The sequence below is a fragment of the Salvelinus namaycush genome, chromosome 31, assembly GCF_016432855.1.
Source record: "Salvelinus namaycush isolate Seneca chromosome 31, SaNama_1.0, whole genome shotgun sequence".
NCBI classification, from domain to species: Eukaryota; Metazoa; Chordata; class Actinopteri; order Salmoniformes; family Salmonidae; genus Salvelinus; species Salvelinus namaycush.
The window spans coordinates 6399178-6417513 of record NC_052337.1 but is presented as its reverse complement, the minus strand read 5'-3'; the positions used below and the strand labels follow the sequence as shown (position 1 = coordinate 6417513).

The 18336-nt window shown below is 42.2% G+C and overlaps 1 protein-coding gene across 3 annotated transcripts in view; it reads left to right on the top strand.

The window, feature by feature from the left end:
• Positions 1-612: 612 nt before the first annotated feature.
• The window catches only part of nrg1 (neuregulin 1), a 74046-nt gene continuing 56322 nt past the window's right edge, over positions 613-18336 (top strand). For 2 of the 3 annotated variants that reach the window (XM_038970552.1, XM_038970551.1), the window contains exons 1-3: positions 613-839; positions 9486-9663; positions 11413-11534. In XM_038970552.1, coding sequence (XP_038826480.1) covers positions 734-839; positions 9486-9663; positions 11413-11534 — 406 coding nt within the window. In that variant the 5' untranslated portion in view covers positions 613-733. The remainder of the gene's footprint in view (positions 840-9485; positions 9664-11412; positions 11535-18336) is intronic. The other variant, XM_038970553.1, reaches the window with a different exon arrangement.

Below are 18336 nucleotides of genomic sequence, written 5' to 3'. Positions count from 1 at the left end.
TGTGTAGAGTAGACAATCAGAGTTCAATGTCTGGTCTGTCAACTTGAAGTGGTTACTTCACGTCTATCAGCTGCTAGGGCTGTAGTGGGTCAAAGGGAGGTGAAATGTAGGGCATAATCACTATCTATCATGTGATTAGAAGGTTTAGTGTCTAGTGTGGTCTGTATAATGTACACTGTGTCAGGTGTGATAAGCCATAATGCGACAGTGTCAGTGGTTGTCATATATCCAATGAAATGGAAAATTGTAGTTTGCTCTTAGGTTAGGCTATTGGTCAAATAATTGAACAATATTACAGAATCATCCATGTTGAATATTATAGCCTTCTGCTAACATGTACAGATGACCAACATGTTTTAATTGTCAGAGGTAGACCTACTTACAAAGCAAATGTTTGAAAAGAAAACAACATGACAAGTTATGCTTTACATCTGGAACATGGCAGGTGTACTTCAGACTATGTAACCAATTGTAGGAGTGGAAAATAGATGAATTCCTTCCCGAAATTATTTTTACTAGCGCATTCTAAATCATAAGGCGTTACTTAGCGTGTAGGCTGTATACGCTCCTCCCATCCAAGTTACCAAGATGCAGATGTAAACTTTCTTGCATACGAACTATTCCAGAGTTGACTGGAGTAACACTCACCGGAGAACTGCAGGCAGACGACACTTTGGAAAATACTTCGGCGTTAGTTTTATTCAAGGAATTGATTTACTACACAGAATAAGACATGTCTGACCAGAAACAAGGGAAAGAAAGGGAGAGAGGTGGAAATAAAAAGGGTACAGGTAATAAAAAAGATAAAAAGGAGAAACCAACGGACAACTCTCCACCAGGTAAGTTGTCATTACTTTGATTTCTTAATACGAAATAATTTATTAGCAAAAGTAGACCAACGGGAAGTTATGGCTATTATGTAACGTTATCTATTCCAAGCCGGTATTTCTGAAGTCGAAAGTCGAGGTGAGTGGTACAGGTGTTTGAGTGAGTGACGGTAACTCAAGGCCACGAGCCTACTTTCAGTTCATGACTCACATTTGAACTATTCTATTACGTCTAATAGAAACAAATTTGTACATTATTCGAATATATAAATGATTTTCCTTGACTAAATGTAACTAGAGTAAGTTTGGTTGGATACAATTGTTGTTCCTTTCATAACCAGTTTAAGCCGAAAACATTGTCTTCTTGGCGCACGTGAGACGCAATTTAGTGAAACTTTAGCAAAACTTCTGAGTTAATTATTTAATTGCATTGATTTTAATCAAGTTAAAGATTTTTTGGGGGCATTGCAATGTACGTATTGAAAACTTGAATAGGAAAGTAGGCGCCCAGTAAGACTCGTTTATATCACAGACCTGTGATTTGACAGGTGCAACCCATTTTAAATTCCTGATATACCTGATAAACTGTAGTTCCAAGTCAAAATGCATATCATTGATGCAAAGAAGTGGCTTCTATCCATGGCTTTCTTTAACTGTCAGCCGTGGGAGTTCAATTTCTCATAATTGCAATATCTAGATCAGATCATTGTTTAATACGGGGAACTTTCATGGCTAACAAAAACGAGTGGAAATATCTTGGCTTTGACAACATAATCTTACGCAGCTTTGATCCATATTGTTTTGTTTCCTGCTTGTGGCAGTGTCCATTTGTTGGCTGATGTGGAGTAATTTGGGGGTCTTGGGGGAACTTCCTATTTGACAGGTGTTGGGTTCAGTTATAGCCAAACCTATGCTGCTTCTATTGATAGTTTTATTTGTACAGATGCATAGATCTTTTGTCAACATGATGCTAAATTGAGTGCATTGGATTTGACACGCCAGACTAAAATCTGTGTCCATATTGATAGATGGCCTAACTGTGTTTTTTTGCGAGTGAATATGAGAGTGAATATTGCACATTGTCAAAGCAGATTCCACTGTGATATACAGTACCAGTCAAATGTTTGGACACACCAACTCATTCAAGGGTTTTTCTTTATTTGTACTATTTTCTACATTGTAGAATAATAGTGAAGACATCAAAACTATGAAATAACACACATGGAATCATGTATTAACCAAAAAAGTGTTAAACAAATCAAAATGTTTTATATTTGAGATTCTTCAAAGTAGTCACCCTTTGCCTTGACAGCTTTGCACAGTCTTGGCATTCTCTCAACCGGCTTCATGAGAAATGCTGTGTATCAATCATGTTCTAACTGTATAGTAAAGTATTGTCCTGTGATAAACATGCACAGTAGTCTGAACGTACAGGTATAGAGAGGCATAGTGCAAAGCATTGTTTGCTTGAGGCCTTTGACAATGCATTGTTCAATTTCATTTAAATTCAATACACCTTTTGAATTTTTCCTGGCCAAATTACAGCATAGAGAGAATTCTGGCCAATGTGTTCATCACTGCAGTAAAATACAGGAATGCCTTCAGCAGTCCAATGGCCACCTCATTCCTGTACTGAACAGCGACGCATCATCATTACTGACAGCGGTTCATCAAACACATCCCTAGCAAAACTCTTCTGTTTGAAAATGGTGTAAATATGCTGCATTGTCTGATTTTTTAAAATAAATTTGCACACAAAAATACTTTGAAATGATTGACAATGACAGTGGGGTTTGGGACCATCTTACTGTATGGTCTCTCTCCTCTCTACCAGAATTACTTTGAACACCATAACATCTGCCATATCTTTTTATGAGATGATAGAGAATTAGACCAAATGAGGGTGAAAACTCTGACGTAACCAAGCCAGTCACAATAGTCTTGGGTCTGCTGGTCAAGAAGCCTGGCGATGTCTGGACCGCTCAACTCTTGTCTGGAACACAGTATTAGATCATGGAATTCCTCCCTTGCTGGGGTACCATGGCTTGGAATGTTGACTGATCCGTGTAAATTTGCGGTTTGAAAAACGCGGAGGAGTTCCCCCAAAGGGAGCTCCTCCATGACATGGGGAAACAGCTGAAAAGGCTGACCCGGACTTAGCGGTGTCCCAACCCTGAGCAAACAAAGAGCTGGGCATAAATTAAGTTATCCCCCTTGCAGTTGTGCTCCCTCTATGCACTTTTATAGCCACAAGGTTAATTTCCAGACAAAATATGAATGGAAAATGGCTGTTTAATGAACTCTGTTCATGTTGTTTGGCTTGGTGCTGGTGTCTGATATTTTGGTGCTGGTGTCTGATATTTTGGTGCTGGTGTCTGATATTTTGTTGCTGGTGTCTGATATTTTGGTGCTGGCTTCTGATATTTTAGTGCTGTAATGTGTCATTGACAACAATATGAACGTAGATGTTCTCGTGACATTTATTTTACAGGACAGATGATCGCATCTTTCTCCTACAAAAAAATCTTTCATTCTAGCTAGGTTTCCATGAAATTGGCAACAGACTTTCATACGAATATTCAAAAATCTGCATAACATCAATATTCCTCACCAGAGATGTTTCCATCAAATTGATAACTGTGCATGATGACAGTGCACATAAAAATACATTTTGCATTAAATTCCAATCTACCGAAATATAAAAAATATATACAATATATATTATATTTATATATTATATATAAAGAAAGAAAGTTAAATGGGTTTCCATCGCATTTTCAACTCTACTGATGGTTTCTCACAACAAAATAGTGTGTTATGTTGCCAGTGTTCCCACTCTGGTCTTGGGCACATGTGCTCTAGCCAACAGCTGGCAGATAGTGTGGGTATAGCCTACATGATGACATTATTATGGACAAAACGGCAGCCAAGTATCATGTCACCAGAATAAGAAGTCAATATTTATTAGAAAGAGGCATCATGCTGATCACCTTGGAGATGCAGGTCGCCTGGCGGTTAAGAGCGTTGGGCCAGCAACCGAAAGGTCGCTGTTTTGAATCCGTGAGCCGCCAAGGTAGGAAAATCTGTCATTCTGCCCTTGAGCAAGGTAGTTAACCCCCAACAACAACTGCTCACCGGGCGCCAATAATGTGGACGTCGATTTTAAGGCAGCACCCCGCACCTCTCTGATTCAGAGGGGTTGGGTTAAATGCGGAAGACACATTTCATTTGTGCAACTGTCTAGGTATCCCCTTTCCCTTTCACCACCCTGTGAAGTTCACAACTTATTTAATCTGTAGCCCAATAAACTGCTCGTTTTCCAGACAACGAGTCGTAGTGGGAGGACCACATAACATTTCTCGTATAATAAATTTTACAGACACAAAAAAACTCCCACCTTGTGTATTTCGTTTTTACATTTAAAAAACAACAACATTTGGACAGTTTACTTACAAATGTTCTGTTTAAATCAGGCCTCTCATGCCTTTTTGTATCCAACATGTAAAATATCTTATTTGTCCACTGTCTGCATTGTGACCAGTTTAGCTGGTCAAATCAAAGTTTATTTGTCACGTGCCCCGAATACAACAGGTGTAAACCTTACAGTGAAATGCTTACTTACAGGCTCTAACCAATAGTGCAAAAAGGTATTAGGTGAACAATAGGTAAGTAAAGAAATAAAACAACAGTAAAATAACAGTAGCGAGGCTATATACAGTAGCGAGGCTATAAAAGTAGGGAGGCTACAAACAGACACCGGTTAATCAGGCTGATTGAGGTAGTATGTACAATAATGTATAGTTAAAGTGACTATGCATATATGATGAACAGAGTGTAGCAGCAGTGTAAAAGAGTGGTTGGTTGGGGGGAGGGCACACAATGCAAATAGTCCAGGTAGCCATTTGACTACCTGTTCAGGAGTCTTATGGCTTGGGGGTAAAAACTGTTGAGAAGCCTTTTTGTCCTAGACTTGGCACTCCGGTACCGCTTGCCATGCGGTAGTAGAGAGATGGCTGGGGTCTTTGACAGTTTTTAGGGCCTTCCTCTGACACCGCCTGGTGTAGAGGTCCTGGATGGCAGGCAGCTTAGCCCCAGTGATGTACTGGGCCGTACGCACTACCCTCTATAGTGCCTTGCGGTTGGAGGCCAAGCAATTGCCGTACCAGGCAGTGATGCAACCAATCAGGATGCTCTCGGTGCCTCGCCATATATGCAAATTGTTTGACAGATTCTTTCAAAATATTATTTATTTATTTTTGGGGTAACAATTAATGATGCCATAAGTCAATGATGCTAACTGTCAATGATTTGAGGCTGGTATAATGATAATTGAAATGATTTGACCATGCAGGTCTGTTTACACTTGATTCATATCCAGACAAAATGTGTGCCTGGCTTTACTTTACTGACTTTATTGTCCCCATGGGGAAATTTAGTTGCAGTGTCATTAAATACACTAAAAACAAATTGACAATACAAAGTTAATAAATTACAGACAGTATATACCGATGAAAGAAGACCAGCCTGCTGGCCTCACTGGTTGGATAGGAACTGTTTACAAGGGATATCACACCTTACACAAATGATTGTCTAGTTCTGTTTAGTTCTAACTACCTCACAATCAGATCACAATGTGTCACTTTCTTTTAAATTGTCTACACCTGTCTAAACATGTTTGCACAGTGTGGACAAGATTAGGACAAAGGGTGCATGTTAGCACCAGGTATAAATTATACCTTTTTATCTAACTAGGCAAGTCAGTTAAGAACAAATTCTTATTTACAATGACGGCCTACCCCGGCCAAACCCTCCTCTAACCCGGACGACGCTGGGCCAATTGTGCACCGCCCGATTACTGCCGGTTGTGATACACCTCTTGCACTGAGATGCAGTGCCTTAGACCGCTGCGCCACTCGGGAGCTCTTATGGCTCATTTTATTAGTTGTATGACTGTTGCTTGTTAATCGACTCTCCTGAAATGAGTGTAACAGTGTGCTAACAGTTATAGAAATGTAGGCTAAAGTGTTAGCCTACTGACCCCTCTCCCTAGTCCAGTCATGACTCATAGCAGTGCCTCTATTGGTCACAGGAAGCACCATTAAGAGGATTTGGCTGAAACGAGAAGCACTCAAATATGCGACTACGTGTATGGTATTGTTTTGTCTGAGGTGATATTTTCTTTCAGTAATGTGCTGTATTCCAGGTATTTTTGTCAGCCTCTTCCTCGTCAATATCTCCTTCGATGCCTGTCTATTTTCACAGGCGTAACATCATGAGAATGTTAAAGTTCACTTTCATAAAAATAAAAAAAATCTGTGAGAACAGAGCTTTTATCTAAGCATTTCAACAATTGGGAATGTTGAGAAAGTTAGTGTCAACACCTTGACACGAAAGGGCTCATGTTTCTTGTTTTGCACGAAGGCTAGAATTACTTTTTCTCCATTACTCAATGAATTCCGTCTATTTTCTTATCAGATTAAATATTTTCTTTTAAAGGAAAAGTTCCGGTTTGGGTTGGGCTCCTGCTCTCAGAAAATGATCATTAGGCAAGTGAAAGTATAGCTGCTCTGACAAAGGGAGTTTCCCTTTGCAAACAGAAGGGCATGAATGAACACACACATGCCCTTTTGTGCCCCACTGATTTAGGTGGGAAACCCTTGTGTGATTCCCTTTTAAGCTTTGCCCGGTTCAGGTGCTGTGAGCTCTGTTGAGGTTGAGCAACAGTTGTGTAATAATGACAGACCTGCCCAAAAATGAATGTGGTTTAGGTTTAACCCAGCCCAGAGAGATTGCAGCGTGTCTGGGTCCAGCGTCTCCAGAGAGCTCTCGTAACGTACCTGTGTCAATTATCTGTTCCTTCAAAGAACACCTGGAGTTTGTAACCATGGAGATAAGATTCAGTCAAGCATTTGGATTGAGCCTTTAGCTCTCTAATATGAATTTACATTGATGCACATATTTTTGTAAAATGTCAACTTCTTGCAAGTTAAGTGTCTTGAACAGTAAACTAGCATCCTCAACTATGCAAGAGGAACTTTTTTATTTTACACGTTGACTTGTTCAAAATGGTTAAAAGAGATTGGTTGATAAAACCGGATTGTTTTCACCCGGTAAAATCTGTCCTGTTTTTATATTTGACGAGGTTGACTCACTTCTGACACCATGTTATGATCTTAGTCAGATATAACTGTATTGCGCAGCAGAGCACGAACAAATGGCTCAGCTTCAAAATGTTAGTGTTCAATTTAGTGATACCCTGACCTACAGTTGAAGTCGGAAGTTTACATACACCTTAGCCAAATACATTTAAACTCAGTTTTTCACAATTCCTGACATTTAATCCTAGTAAAAATCCTCTGTCTTGCCTTTTAAATTGTTTAACTTGGGTCAAATGTTTTGGGTAGCCTTCCCACAATAAGTTGGGTGAATTTTGGCCCATTCCTCCTGACAGGGCTGGTTTAACTGAGTCAGGTTTGTAGGCCTCCTTGCTCGCACACGGTTTTTCAGTTCTGCCTACAGATTTTCTATAGGATTGAGGTCAGGGCTTTGTGATGGCCACTCCAATACCTTGACTTTGTTGTCCTTAAGCCATGTCTTGAGATGTTGCTTCAATATATCCACATAGTTTTCCTACCTCATGATGCCATATATTTTGTGAAGTGCAACAGTCCCTCCTGCAGCAAAGCACCTCCACAACATGATGCTGCCAACCCCGTGCTTCACAGTTGGGATGGTGTTCTTCGACATCCCCCTTTTTTCCTCCAAACATAACGATGATCATTATGCCCAAATAGTTCTATTTTTGTTTCATCAGACCAGAGGACATTTCTCCAAAAAGTACAATCTTTGTCCCCATGTGCAGTTGCAAACCGTAGTCTGGCTTTTTTATGGCGGTTTTGGAGCAGTGGCTTCTTCCTTGCTGAGCGGCCTTTCAGGTGATGTCAATATAGGACTCGTTTTACTGTGGATATAGATACTTTTGTACCTGTTTCCTCCAGCATCTTCACAAGGTCCTTCGCTGTTGTTCTGGAATTGATTTGCACTTTTTGCACCAAAGCACATTCATCTCCTTCCTGAGCGGTATGACGGCTGCTGGATCCCATGGTGTTTATACTTGCGTACTATTGTTTGTACAGATGAACGTGGTACATTCAGGCGTTTGGAAATTGCTCCCAAGGATGAACCAGACTTGTGGAGGTCTACAATATTTTTTTGAGGTCTTGGCTGATTTCTTTTGATTTCCCTATGATGTCAAGCAAAGAGGCACTGAGTTTGAAGGTAGGCCTTGAAATACATCCACAGGTACACCTCCAATTGACTCAAATGATGTCAGTTAGCCTATCAGAAGCTTCTAAAGCCATGACATCATTTTCTGGAATTTTCCAAGCTGTTTAAAGGCACAGTCAACATAGTGTATGTAAACTTCCGACCCACTGGAATTGTGATACAGTGAATTATAAGTTAAATAATCTGTCTGTAAACAAACAATTGTTGGAAAAATTACTTGTGTCACGCACGAAGAGGATGTTCTAACCGACTTGCCAAACTGTAGTTTGTTAACAAGAAATTTGTGGAGTGGTTGAAAAATGAGTTTTAATGACTCCAACTTAAGTGTATGTAAACTTCCGACTTCAACTGTAGTTATTGCTGAAACAACAGGCCCTACCTGGCCCTACCCCGATGTATAATGATAGGCTAGGGTCATGTAGCAGAGCTCTAGCACACGGTGCAATGAAATGCTTATTTGCAAGTTCATTCTCAACAATGCTGCATAAAATAATAATAATAATAATAATAGAAAGGAATTATGAATTCCTAGATGAGTAGAAGTTTTGAGTCAGTCGAGGCACTAACTGCCAGTCATTGGGTGGCGAGTCATCTTTCCTTGCATTAGCCTAATTCCTTAGTAATTACTTTCTTCGACAGCTGCACTGACGAACCATTACTCAGATACAAGTTCTGGTGTCCCATTTCACATAGTTTTCTTTGAATAAGCATTGTTGGGATTTTTCTGCTGCTGCTTCATTAATGAATGAATACTGTTGGTGAATGGCGGTAAACGGAACAGTGGGTTGGGAGGTTATTCAAGATGAATACCCTTCCTCATGATGGAGTGGTGGTCTTCTGCTCCTGTTGTTGAATACCTTGGGATTGTGACAATCCACTAATGCCTTCCTTCCTTGACAGGCCCAAACATTGATTTCTAAATATCCTACTAAGTGTGTCTCGTACTGCACATGGACTAGACCTAATTTTCAGTAATCACCATTTGTACAGTAATCACATTTTTGTTTGAGGATTAAAGTGGTTGTACAGAATGTTTGCCTCTGGGGGTGCTCTTGAGCTTAAATGGGTCCTTATAGGCCCCCCCATCTACCCAGGGAGGTTACTACACCCCTCCAATGACAATAACAAGTGAAATCCAGTGGTAGGCTGCCCATCAATGTGTATATTTTTGCTATTTTGAAAATCTTTCTTACATTTTTCCACTGCTACTACGGTGTCGTTAGTGAAGTGAACCTGTTTTTTGTAATGTTATTTTTTTTTTTAAGGAGAACGGTGCAACCCATTCTGTCTCACTCAGACAGGAAGTGAACCTGTTTCGACCTGCTGTACTAACTGCTGTTGTATGATTGTTGACCTGGTTCTGTGTTGCAGCTGAGCCCAAGCTGAAGGAGATGAAGAGTGTGGAGGTCGTGGAGGGGATGAAGACATTCTTGAAGTGCGAGCTCGGAGCGGGGAACCCATCCCCCAAATTCAAGTGGTACAAGGAGGGGGTCGATTTAGCCACCATCAAGAACAAGCTCAAAGGCACCAAGTTAAAAAGAAAGAAAGAGTAAGTACCTCCTCGTCAATTCGTTATAAGTTTTGAGTTCTTAATAAGTTTATAATACTTATACCCTGTCCTTCAAAATTGTAAATGTATCTGATTAGAAGCTGTTTATTTGTGACATATGCAGAATCTGGCTGACAGTTGCAGCGAGGAATGATTCGTGACTTGGTAGCTTTTGGTTCTCGCTGAGGTGGCGTGAGTGTTATTTACACCCACCCCCACAGCCACCTCTAGTCTCCTATGTCTAGCCTCTGGTGGTATCTGACGGGCGCTCGACACCTGCCCCATCACCTCTCTGCCATATCAATTTGTATTAGTCACACGCGCCGAATACAATACACCTTACAGTGAAATTCTTACTTACGAGCCCCTAACCGACAATGCAGTTAAAAAAAATACGGATAAGAATAATAAATAAAAGTAACAAGTAATTAAAGAGCAGCAGTAAAATGACAATAGCAAGACTATATACAGGGGGGGTACCGATACAAAGTCAATGTGCGGGGGCACCGGTTAGTTGAGGTAATATCTACATGTAGGTAGAGTTATTAAAGTGATAGATGCATAGATGATAACAGAGATTAGCAGCGGTGTAAATGAAGGGGGCGGCAATGCAAATAGTCTGGGTAACTATTTGATTAGGTGTTCAGGAGTCTTATGGCTTGGGGGTAGAAGCTATTTAGAAGTCTCTTGGACCTAGACTTGGCGTTCCGGTAGCGCTTGCCGTGCGGTGGCAGAGAGAACAGTCTATGACTAGGGTGGCTGGAGTCTTCGACAATTTTTAAGGCCTTTCTCTGACACCGCCTGGTATAGAGGTCCTGAATGGTGGGAAGCTTGACCCCAGTGATGTACTGGGCCGTACGCACTACCATCTGTAGTGCCTTGCGGGTGGAGGCCAAGCAGTTGCCATACCAGGCAGTGATGCAACCAATCAGGATGCTCTCGATGGTGCAGCTGTATAACCTTTTGAGGATCTGAGGACCCATGCCAAATCTTTTCAGTCTCCTGAGCAGGAATATGTTTTGTCGTGCCATATTCACGACTGTCTTGGTGTGCTTGGACCATGTTAGTTTGTTAGTGATGTGGACACCAAGGAACTTGAAGCTCTCCCTCCACTGCAGCCCCGTTGATGAGAATGGGGGCGTGCTCGGTCCTCTTTTTCCTGTAGTCCACAAGCATCTCCTCTGTCTTGATCATGTTGAGGGAGAGGTTGTTGTCCTGGCACCACACGGCCAGGTCTCTGACCTCCCCACTATAGGCTGTCTCGTCGTTGTCTGTGATCAGGCCTACCACTGTTGTGTCATATGCTTGTTTAGAAGATGAGAGGCTCATATAATTCCATCACAAAAGGGCCCATATTCATAAAGCCTCTCAGAGTAGGAGTGCTCATCTAGGATCAGGTCCCATCTGTCCTCATAATCATATTCATTATGATCTAAAATGCTAAACTGATCCTAGATCATCACTTCTACTCTGAGAGGCTTTTAAGAATACAGACCCTGGTCAAGCCCATTGAATCCTAAATAGTGTCATTTTTCATTTGGAATTAACAAGACCCAGCGTTAATACTAAATGGAGAATAACTCCATAGTTCCAAAGTATCAACACATTAAACCCAGGAATGGTTTCAAATCATCTGTTTTTAAGTGTTGTGCTCAGGCCTCTATTTACTGAAATATACAGTAGATGGAGTACTCTGGTCATGCTCATTGAAACAACATGTTTCATCCCAAATGTGTCTGTCTCCTACAGAGGGAAAGTCTCCGAGCTCCACTTCAAGAAAACCACTGATGCACACGCTGGCTCCTACACATGCGAAGCCATCAACAACCTGGGAAAAACCAGCACCGTTGGTAACGTGACGCTCCTCCGCGGTAAGACCATTCATAAACAATGTTTAACCTTAAGTTGACATGATTGCTTCATGACGGCTAATTGCAGAGGTAGTATGCGAAAATGTGCGTGTTGTGTTCATGGGGGATTTGTGACTGAATTAGTAGCATTGAGGTGTCCCTCAGGGCCAGACTGGAGATGATGTGGAGGTTAGGGTCCTCTAGGTGGGGGGGCTAGGGGTCCTCTAGGTGGGGGGGGCTAGGGGTCCTTTAGGTGGGGGGCCTAGGGGTCCTTTAGGTGGGGGGGCTAGGGGTCCTTTAGGTGGGGGGGCTAGGGGTCCTTTAGGTGGGGGGGCTAGGGGTCCTTTAGGTGGGGGGGCTAGGGGTCCTTTAGGGGTCCTTTAGGTGGGGGGGCTAGGGGTCCTTTAGGTGGGGGGGGGCGCTAGGGGTCCTTTAGGTGGGGGGGGGGCGCTAGGGGTCCTTTAGGTGGGGGGGGGCGCTAGGGGTCCTTTAGGTGGGGGGGGGCGCTAGGGGTCCTTTAGGTGGGGGGGGGCGCTAGGGGTCCTTTAGGGGGGGGGGGGGGCGCTAGGGGTCCTTTAGGTGGGGTGGGGGGGGGGGGGGGGGGGCGCTAGGGGTCCTTTAGGTGGGGGGGGCTAGGGGTCCTTTAGGTGGGGGGGGGGGCTATGGGCCCTCTCATCATAGAGCCACACATCAGAGGGTTCTGACCTGACACTGGGTTTCTCTGAGGGAGAGCGAGCTCTTCACCTTGTGGTCGTCCATGCTCCTCACTGGCATTTTAGTCAATAGGGGGCAGCTGGCATTTCTAACCTGCCGTTTCAGCTTAGTGGTACAACAGACCATTTTCCATGACACAACCCTTACCAATCCAAGCTAAAAGGGCCTTTATTGTAAGCTGTTCACAATTTTCAACACCACAGGTAAGTCTGAACATTTTAAGAGTTTGATTTTAAAACACGTTTTACAAGTTGTGGTATACATATTGCAGCATGTTATAAATGTTGAAGTCGTCACAAGATGTGGAAATACAGGTATAAACGGTGACGGTGTAACTTGCCCAAAGTGCGTACAGTCTGTTCTGCGCTAGAGCAACTACTCCTTATGTGCTCCGCCTTTTTCTCGCCCGCCGGTTTGCCAGTCTTGCCAAAAAACACAGACGTTAATCAACTTCTGACTGATAGAGGAAAAAATCCCGGGGCCATTAATATCGCAGACAGGTAAATGCTCGATGCCTCCAAGTCTGATCCTCTCCACTCACACACCATTTTGCGACATTGCAAGAGTGATCAGTATGCGGGCAGTTTAAAGCGGCCACTTAATCACTTCTTTCAATTAGCCAGTAGTACTTCTCTGAACGGCTGCCAATGGAGAGAAAAGAGCCATGTCAGCCACCTCGTGACTGAGGAGTTAGCCCAGCAGAGACAAGCGGTGGGAGCCCCTGGAAGCCATCTATGCTAATCACAGCTAGTTAGCCCTGTTCAATGTGGATGGCTCGGAGAATGAATCAGTCACTCATTGTGTCTTTTGTATTCTGTTGCTGGCATTGGCAGATGATATGATATAACCCTGGTCTGCAGTATCTTGTCAAGTCTCATTCTCTAATCACATTGGGCCTACTGACACACACAGACAGATCTGATTGGGTGGCTAAGGTTAGCAACACATGAGCACATCTGATATGAGAACATACTGGGTTATCAGCTTTGACATGCTTCCTGTCTGTTGGCCTCCTTGTTGTACATAACCAAGTTCTTGTCTGTGCCACAGTTTCTGCTTTAGCTGTACTCTGGTGAATTGGGTTAACTCTGCATGCAGATGAATTCCTGGGGTGATTTTTATTCATGTAATGTCTCCATTTGCTGCTTCCTATTAGAGTCGCACAATGGCGACTTGAAATAACGGTCTGTCCAGTCTTTCTCACATAAAGTCTCTCAGGCTAGGGTACAACAGAGAAATAATTAGTATACTTCAGTTTTTGCTGGGTATTACTCAGTTTTGCAGTGTAATGTGAAGGATTTTAACCTAATCACCTTCAAGTCTGAAGACGTTTGTACCCACCTACCCAGTGGGAAAAAGTGGTTGTGATGACATTTTCAACCACTTTTGCCCACTAGGTATTCGGCAGGGGTTGGTAGTGGTGGCCTGAGGAACCCTGATCTAATGGAATGCGGATTGAAACTCCTTTACAGACTTCCTATGAAAAATGAATGGATGTACTAAAAATTCTCGCAGTACATGTTTTGTTGCGGCACTAGCAAGGCCCTTTCCTAAACCAGCATGTCCCTGCTACTCCGTCCACCCGTTCGGCATCTATTTACAGTGATTAGCTGGTTGCTTTCAGCTAGCTCATTTTGATGCTAATTAGGTTTTGGGGGCTAACGTTTGCGGTCGAGCAGTTTGATATTACTAACGTGTATTTGCAGTGTTATTCTATTCTCTGGGCAAAATGTGTGATTGACCTCTACTGTAATTGAAATCCTCTCGATGTTCCTCTAAGCTCTACAAGGTTGTGTGACTTGGTCTCTGGCTTCTCTACCTAGCTAAATATTAGGCTCTTACCTTAAACCTATCATGAGATACATTTTGATTGTCTTAGTTACATGGTTAGCAACTCATTATCATACCAGTGTGCTCTGTGTGGCTACTACAATGTACAGTAGGAACAAGATGCAGGCAGGAACTGTATACAGTATGTAAATAAGCAAGGTAAAGGGAAAGACTTCATGTTGCATCAGGAATGTCTCTTTGTACAGTGTGTTTATTCATTACATTTGTTTTGCCTGGACTATTATTAACTCACCTTGACTGTATTGTTACCTCAACACTTCCATTTTGGAGCCAGTTCTCTCTGGTTTCAAGGAGTCCTACTGTTTTGCGAGGGCATTTTTGGCACCATGAGTGATGATCTCCATACTGTGCAGTGTGGTAATGGAATTGCCTACTGAGAGGGTGTACAGTGGCCAGATTCCCAAGGGTAACAATCGTGACTGTGGATAACCTTGACATGCACAGACAGATGCACCCCATGTGTGCCCGTGGTAATCCCAGACTGTTTCCTTTATTACAAGGGTACACAATAACAGCAAGAACAAATGTCAGATGATGTCTTAAACAAGATTAAAAAGCCAGTCGACTAGAATCCCTGGATTGGATCTCAGCCAGAGCTGCCATTTTGTCCTTTGTGTCATCTCCCTTCAATGAATAAACATTGGCATATATTCTCCCCATTAGTTCATAATGATTATACAGGCTCGACACGCCATTGATTTGGGTGCTTATGTCTGCATAGTTTCCCCTCAAGTTTCACCATTTAACTAGCCCTTTTCTTACAACTTGAAAGCTCAGGCCATCACTAGCCCATCCCCGGTCACCCTCCTCTGCGTTAGCAGGGGCTTTTCATTTGTTTACCTTTCTAAAGGAAGTAATTTCTCAGTGTTTCCAGGGACATAATGACCCTCATTAGCCAATTGTAGCGGGAAATTGAGGCTTGATCAGAGACGGCGTAGCATTGGAAGGTTACACAGAATGTGAAAAGCATGTTGGTCTCCTCCTCAAATAGTTTGAATATTTTAATAAAATTTGTCCTCTTCACCAAAAATCTTCATAACATTAGGTTTTGACATTTTGTCGAGATATTCTCTCTTTTTCAGACTTTTTCCACACTTCAGGTAGGAATGATGGTCCCATACTGTGCCATCTGACTCATCAAAAGTTAGAATGGGTTCAAAACAAAATTGCCCTTAAAAAATATACTGCCCTTAAAAAGGCTGTTTTGAACATCCACGAAATGTATGGATATTGATTTAAATGAACACAGCTTTTTAATCTGGACAGATGGTTGGAACAAGGGTAGGGGGAAAATGGGCTCAGTGTTAGAAAGTGGTGAGTGAGCTGACATTGCAGTTGGCGGAAAATGGATGGCTCGTGGCTTGGATTCGGCTGGCAGAATTAACTTCGATTTGACAACAGCCAGTGAAAGTGCAGGGTGCCAAATTCAAACAACAGAAATCTCATAATTAAAATTCCTCAAACATACAAGTATTATACACCATTTTAAAGATAATCTTGTTGTTAATCCCAACACAGTGTCCGATTTCAAAAAGGCTTTACGACGAAAGCATACCATGCGATTATGTTAGGTCAGCACCTAGTCACAAAAAAACACAGCCATTTTCCAGCCAAAGAGAGGAGTCACAAAAAGCAGAAATAGAGAGAAAATGAATCACTAACCTTTGATGATCTTCATCAGATGGCACTCATAGGACTTCATGTTACACAATACATGTATGTTTTGTTCGATAAAGTTAATATTTATATCCAAAAATCTCAGTTTACATTGGCGCATTATGTTCAGTAATGTTTTGCCTCCAAAACATCCGGTGATTTTGCAGAGAGCCACATCAATTTACAGGAATACTCATCATAAACGTTGATGAAAGATACAAGTGTTATGCATAGAATTAAAGAGATACTTCTCCTTAATGCAACCGTTGTGTCAGATTTCAAAAAAGCTTTACGGCAAAAGCACACCATGCGATAATCTGAGTACAGAGCTCAGCCACCAAACAGATACCCGCCATGTTGTGGAGTCAACAAAAGTCAGAAATAGCATTATAAATATTCACTTACCTTTGATCTTCATCGGAATGCACTCCCAGGAATCCCAGTTCCACAATAAATGTTTGTTTTGTTCGATAAAGTCCATCATTTATGTCCAAATACCTCCTTTTTTTTTGCGCGTTTAGTCCAGTAATCCAAATGCACAAGGCATGAGTACTAAGTCCAGACAAAGTCAAAAAAGTTCTATTACAGTTCGTGGAAACATGTCAAACGATGTATAGAATCAATCTTTATGATGTTTTTATCATAAATCTTCAATAATGTGTCAACCGGACAATTCCTTTGTCTTTAGAAATGAAAAGGAACAGCGCTCGTGCTCACGCGCACGACTAAACTCGAGGCTTTCAGCCAGACCCCTGATTCAAACAGCTCTTATTCGCTCCCCTTTCACAGTAGAAGCCTGAAACAATGTTCTAAAGACTGTTGACATCTAGTGGAAGCCTTAGGAAGTGCAATCGGACCAAATTTACACTATATTGGATAGGCAATCACTTGAAAAACTACAAACCTCAGATTTCCCACTTCCTGGTTGGATTTTTCTCAGGTTTTTGCCTGCCATATGAGTTCTGTTATACTCACAGACATCATTCAAACAGTTTTAGAAACTGCAGAGTGTTCATCCGAATCTACTAATACTATGCATATCTTAGCTTCTGGGCCTGAGTAACAGGCAGTTTACTTTGGGCACACTTTTCATCCGGACATGAAAATAGTGCCCCCAAGCCATAAGAAGTTAAACTGTTACAGACATCATTAGCCTTGGCCATTTGAATATTTAGGGCCAGGTATAAATCTGACATTTGAACCTTGTCATCAGATGCTATTCTTCTTCTCTGGATGCATATTCTATAAACAGATTCTGCTGACAGCTTCAACCGATCCCCATGAAGTGTTCCCCTGTATCGACAGATACATCATTCAAATCAAATTGAATTAGTCACATGCGCCGAATACAACAGGTGTAGACTTTACAGTGAAATGCTTACAGTGAAATGCAATTTAAAATAAAAAATATGGATAAGAAATAAAGTAACAAGTAATTAAAGAGTAGCAGTAAAATAACAATAGCGAGACTATATACAGGGGGGTAGCGGGACAGAGTCAATGTGTGGAGGCACCGGTTAGTCGAGGTATTTGAGGTAATATGTACATGTAGGTAGAGTTATTAAAGTGACTATGCATAGATGACAACAGAGAGTAGCAGCGGTGTAAAATCCAATGGGTAGCCATTGGATTAGATGTTCAGGAGTCTTATGGCTTTGGGGTAGAAGCTGTTTAGAAGCCTCTTGGACCTAGACTTGGCACTCCGGTACTGCTTGCCGTGCGGTAGCAGAGAGAACAGTCTATGAATAGGGTGGCTGGAGTCTTTGACAATTTTTAGGGCCTTCCTCTGACACCGCCTTGTATAGAGGTCCCGGATGGCAGGCAGCTTTGCCCCAGTGATGTACTGGGCCATATGCACTATCCTCTGTGGTGCCTTGCGGTCGGAAGCCGAGCAGTTGCCATACCAGGCAGTGATGCAACCAGTCAGGATACTCTCGATGGTGCAGCTGTAGAACCATTTGAGGATGAGGACCCATGCCAAATCTTTTCAGTCTGATTGGGGAATATGTTTTGTCGTGCCATCTTCATGACTGTCTTGGTGTGTTTGGACCATGATAGTTTTTTGATGATGTGGACACCAAGGAACTTGAAGCTCTCAACCTGCTCCACTACAGCCCCGTCGATGAGAATGGGGGTGTCCTTGGTCCTCTTTTTCCTGTAGTTATTGCCCGGCCATGTGCATTCATGCCCAATTTGAAAATAAAACAATCTGAAATACTCATGGAGACATTTTCTTATGTTCGAAGAAGGCAATGTGATGCCGATAAACCCATTTAAATGACTGGGGAGCTTGTGTATAGAGTGTGACTCTTATTTTATAGCCTACAGTTTACTCTTCATTAGTCAGCACCTCTACTATCTGTTTTTGGATGTATGCCAGCTCATGCCTTTCACTTGACATTTCTAATGTGAAACAATATGTGTGTGTCATGTCACACAATGTGTTATCCAGGCCTGCTATATTCTCATTGTGCTGGATAGGACGTTTCTAAAGCCTTGTCACTCCTCTCCTTCCAAGCAGCAGTTTACTCATACGACGTGTCAATATGGTGAGGGATTGTTGTTTTTAACAACAGGAACATCTGTGGTCAGGTTAGCGGCG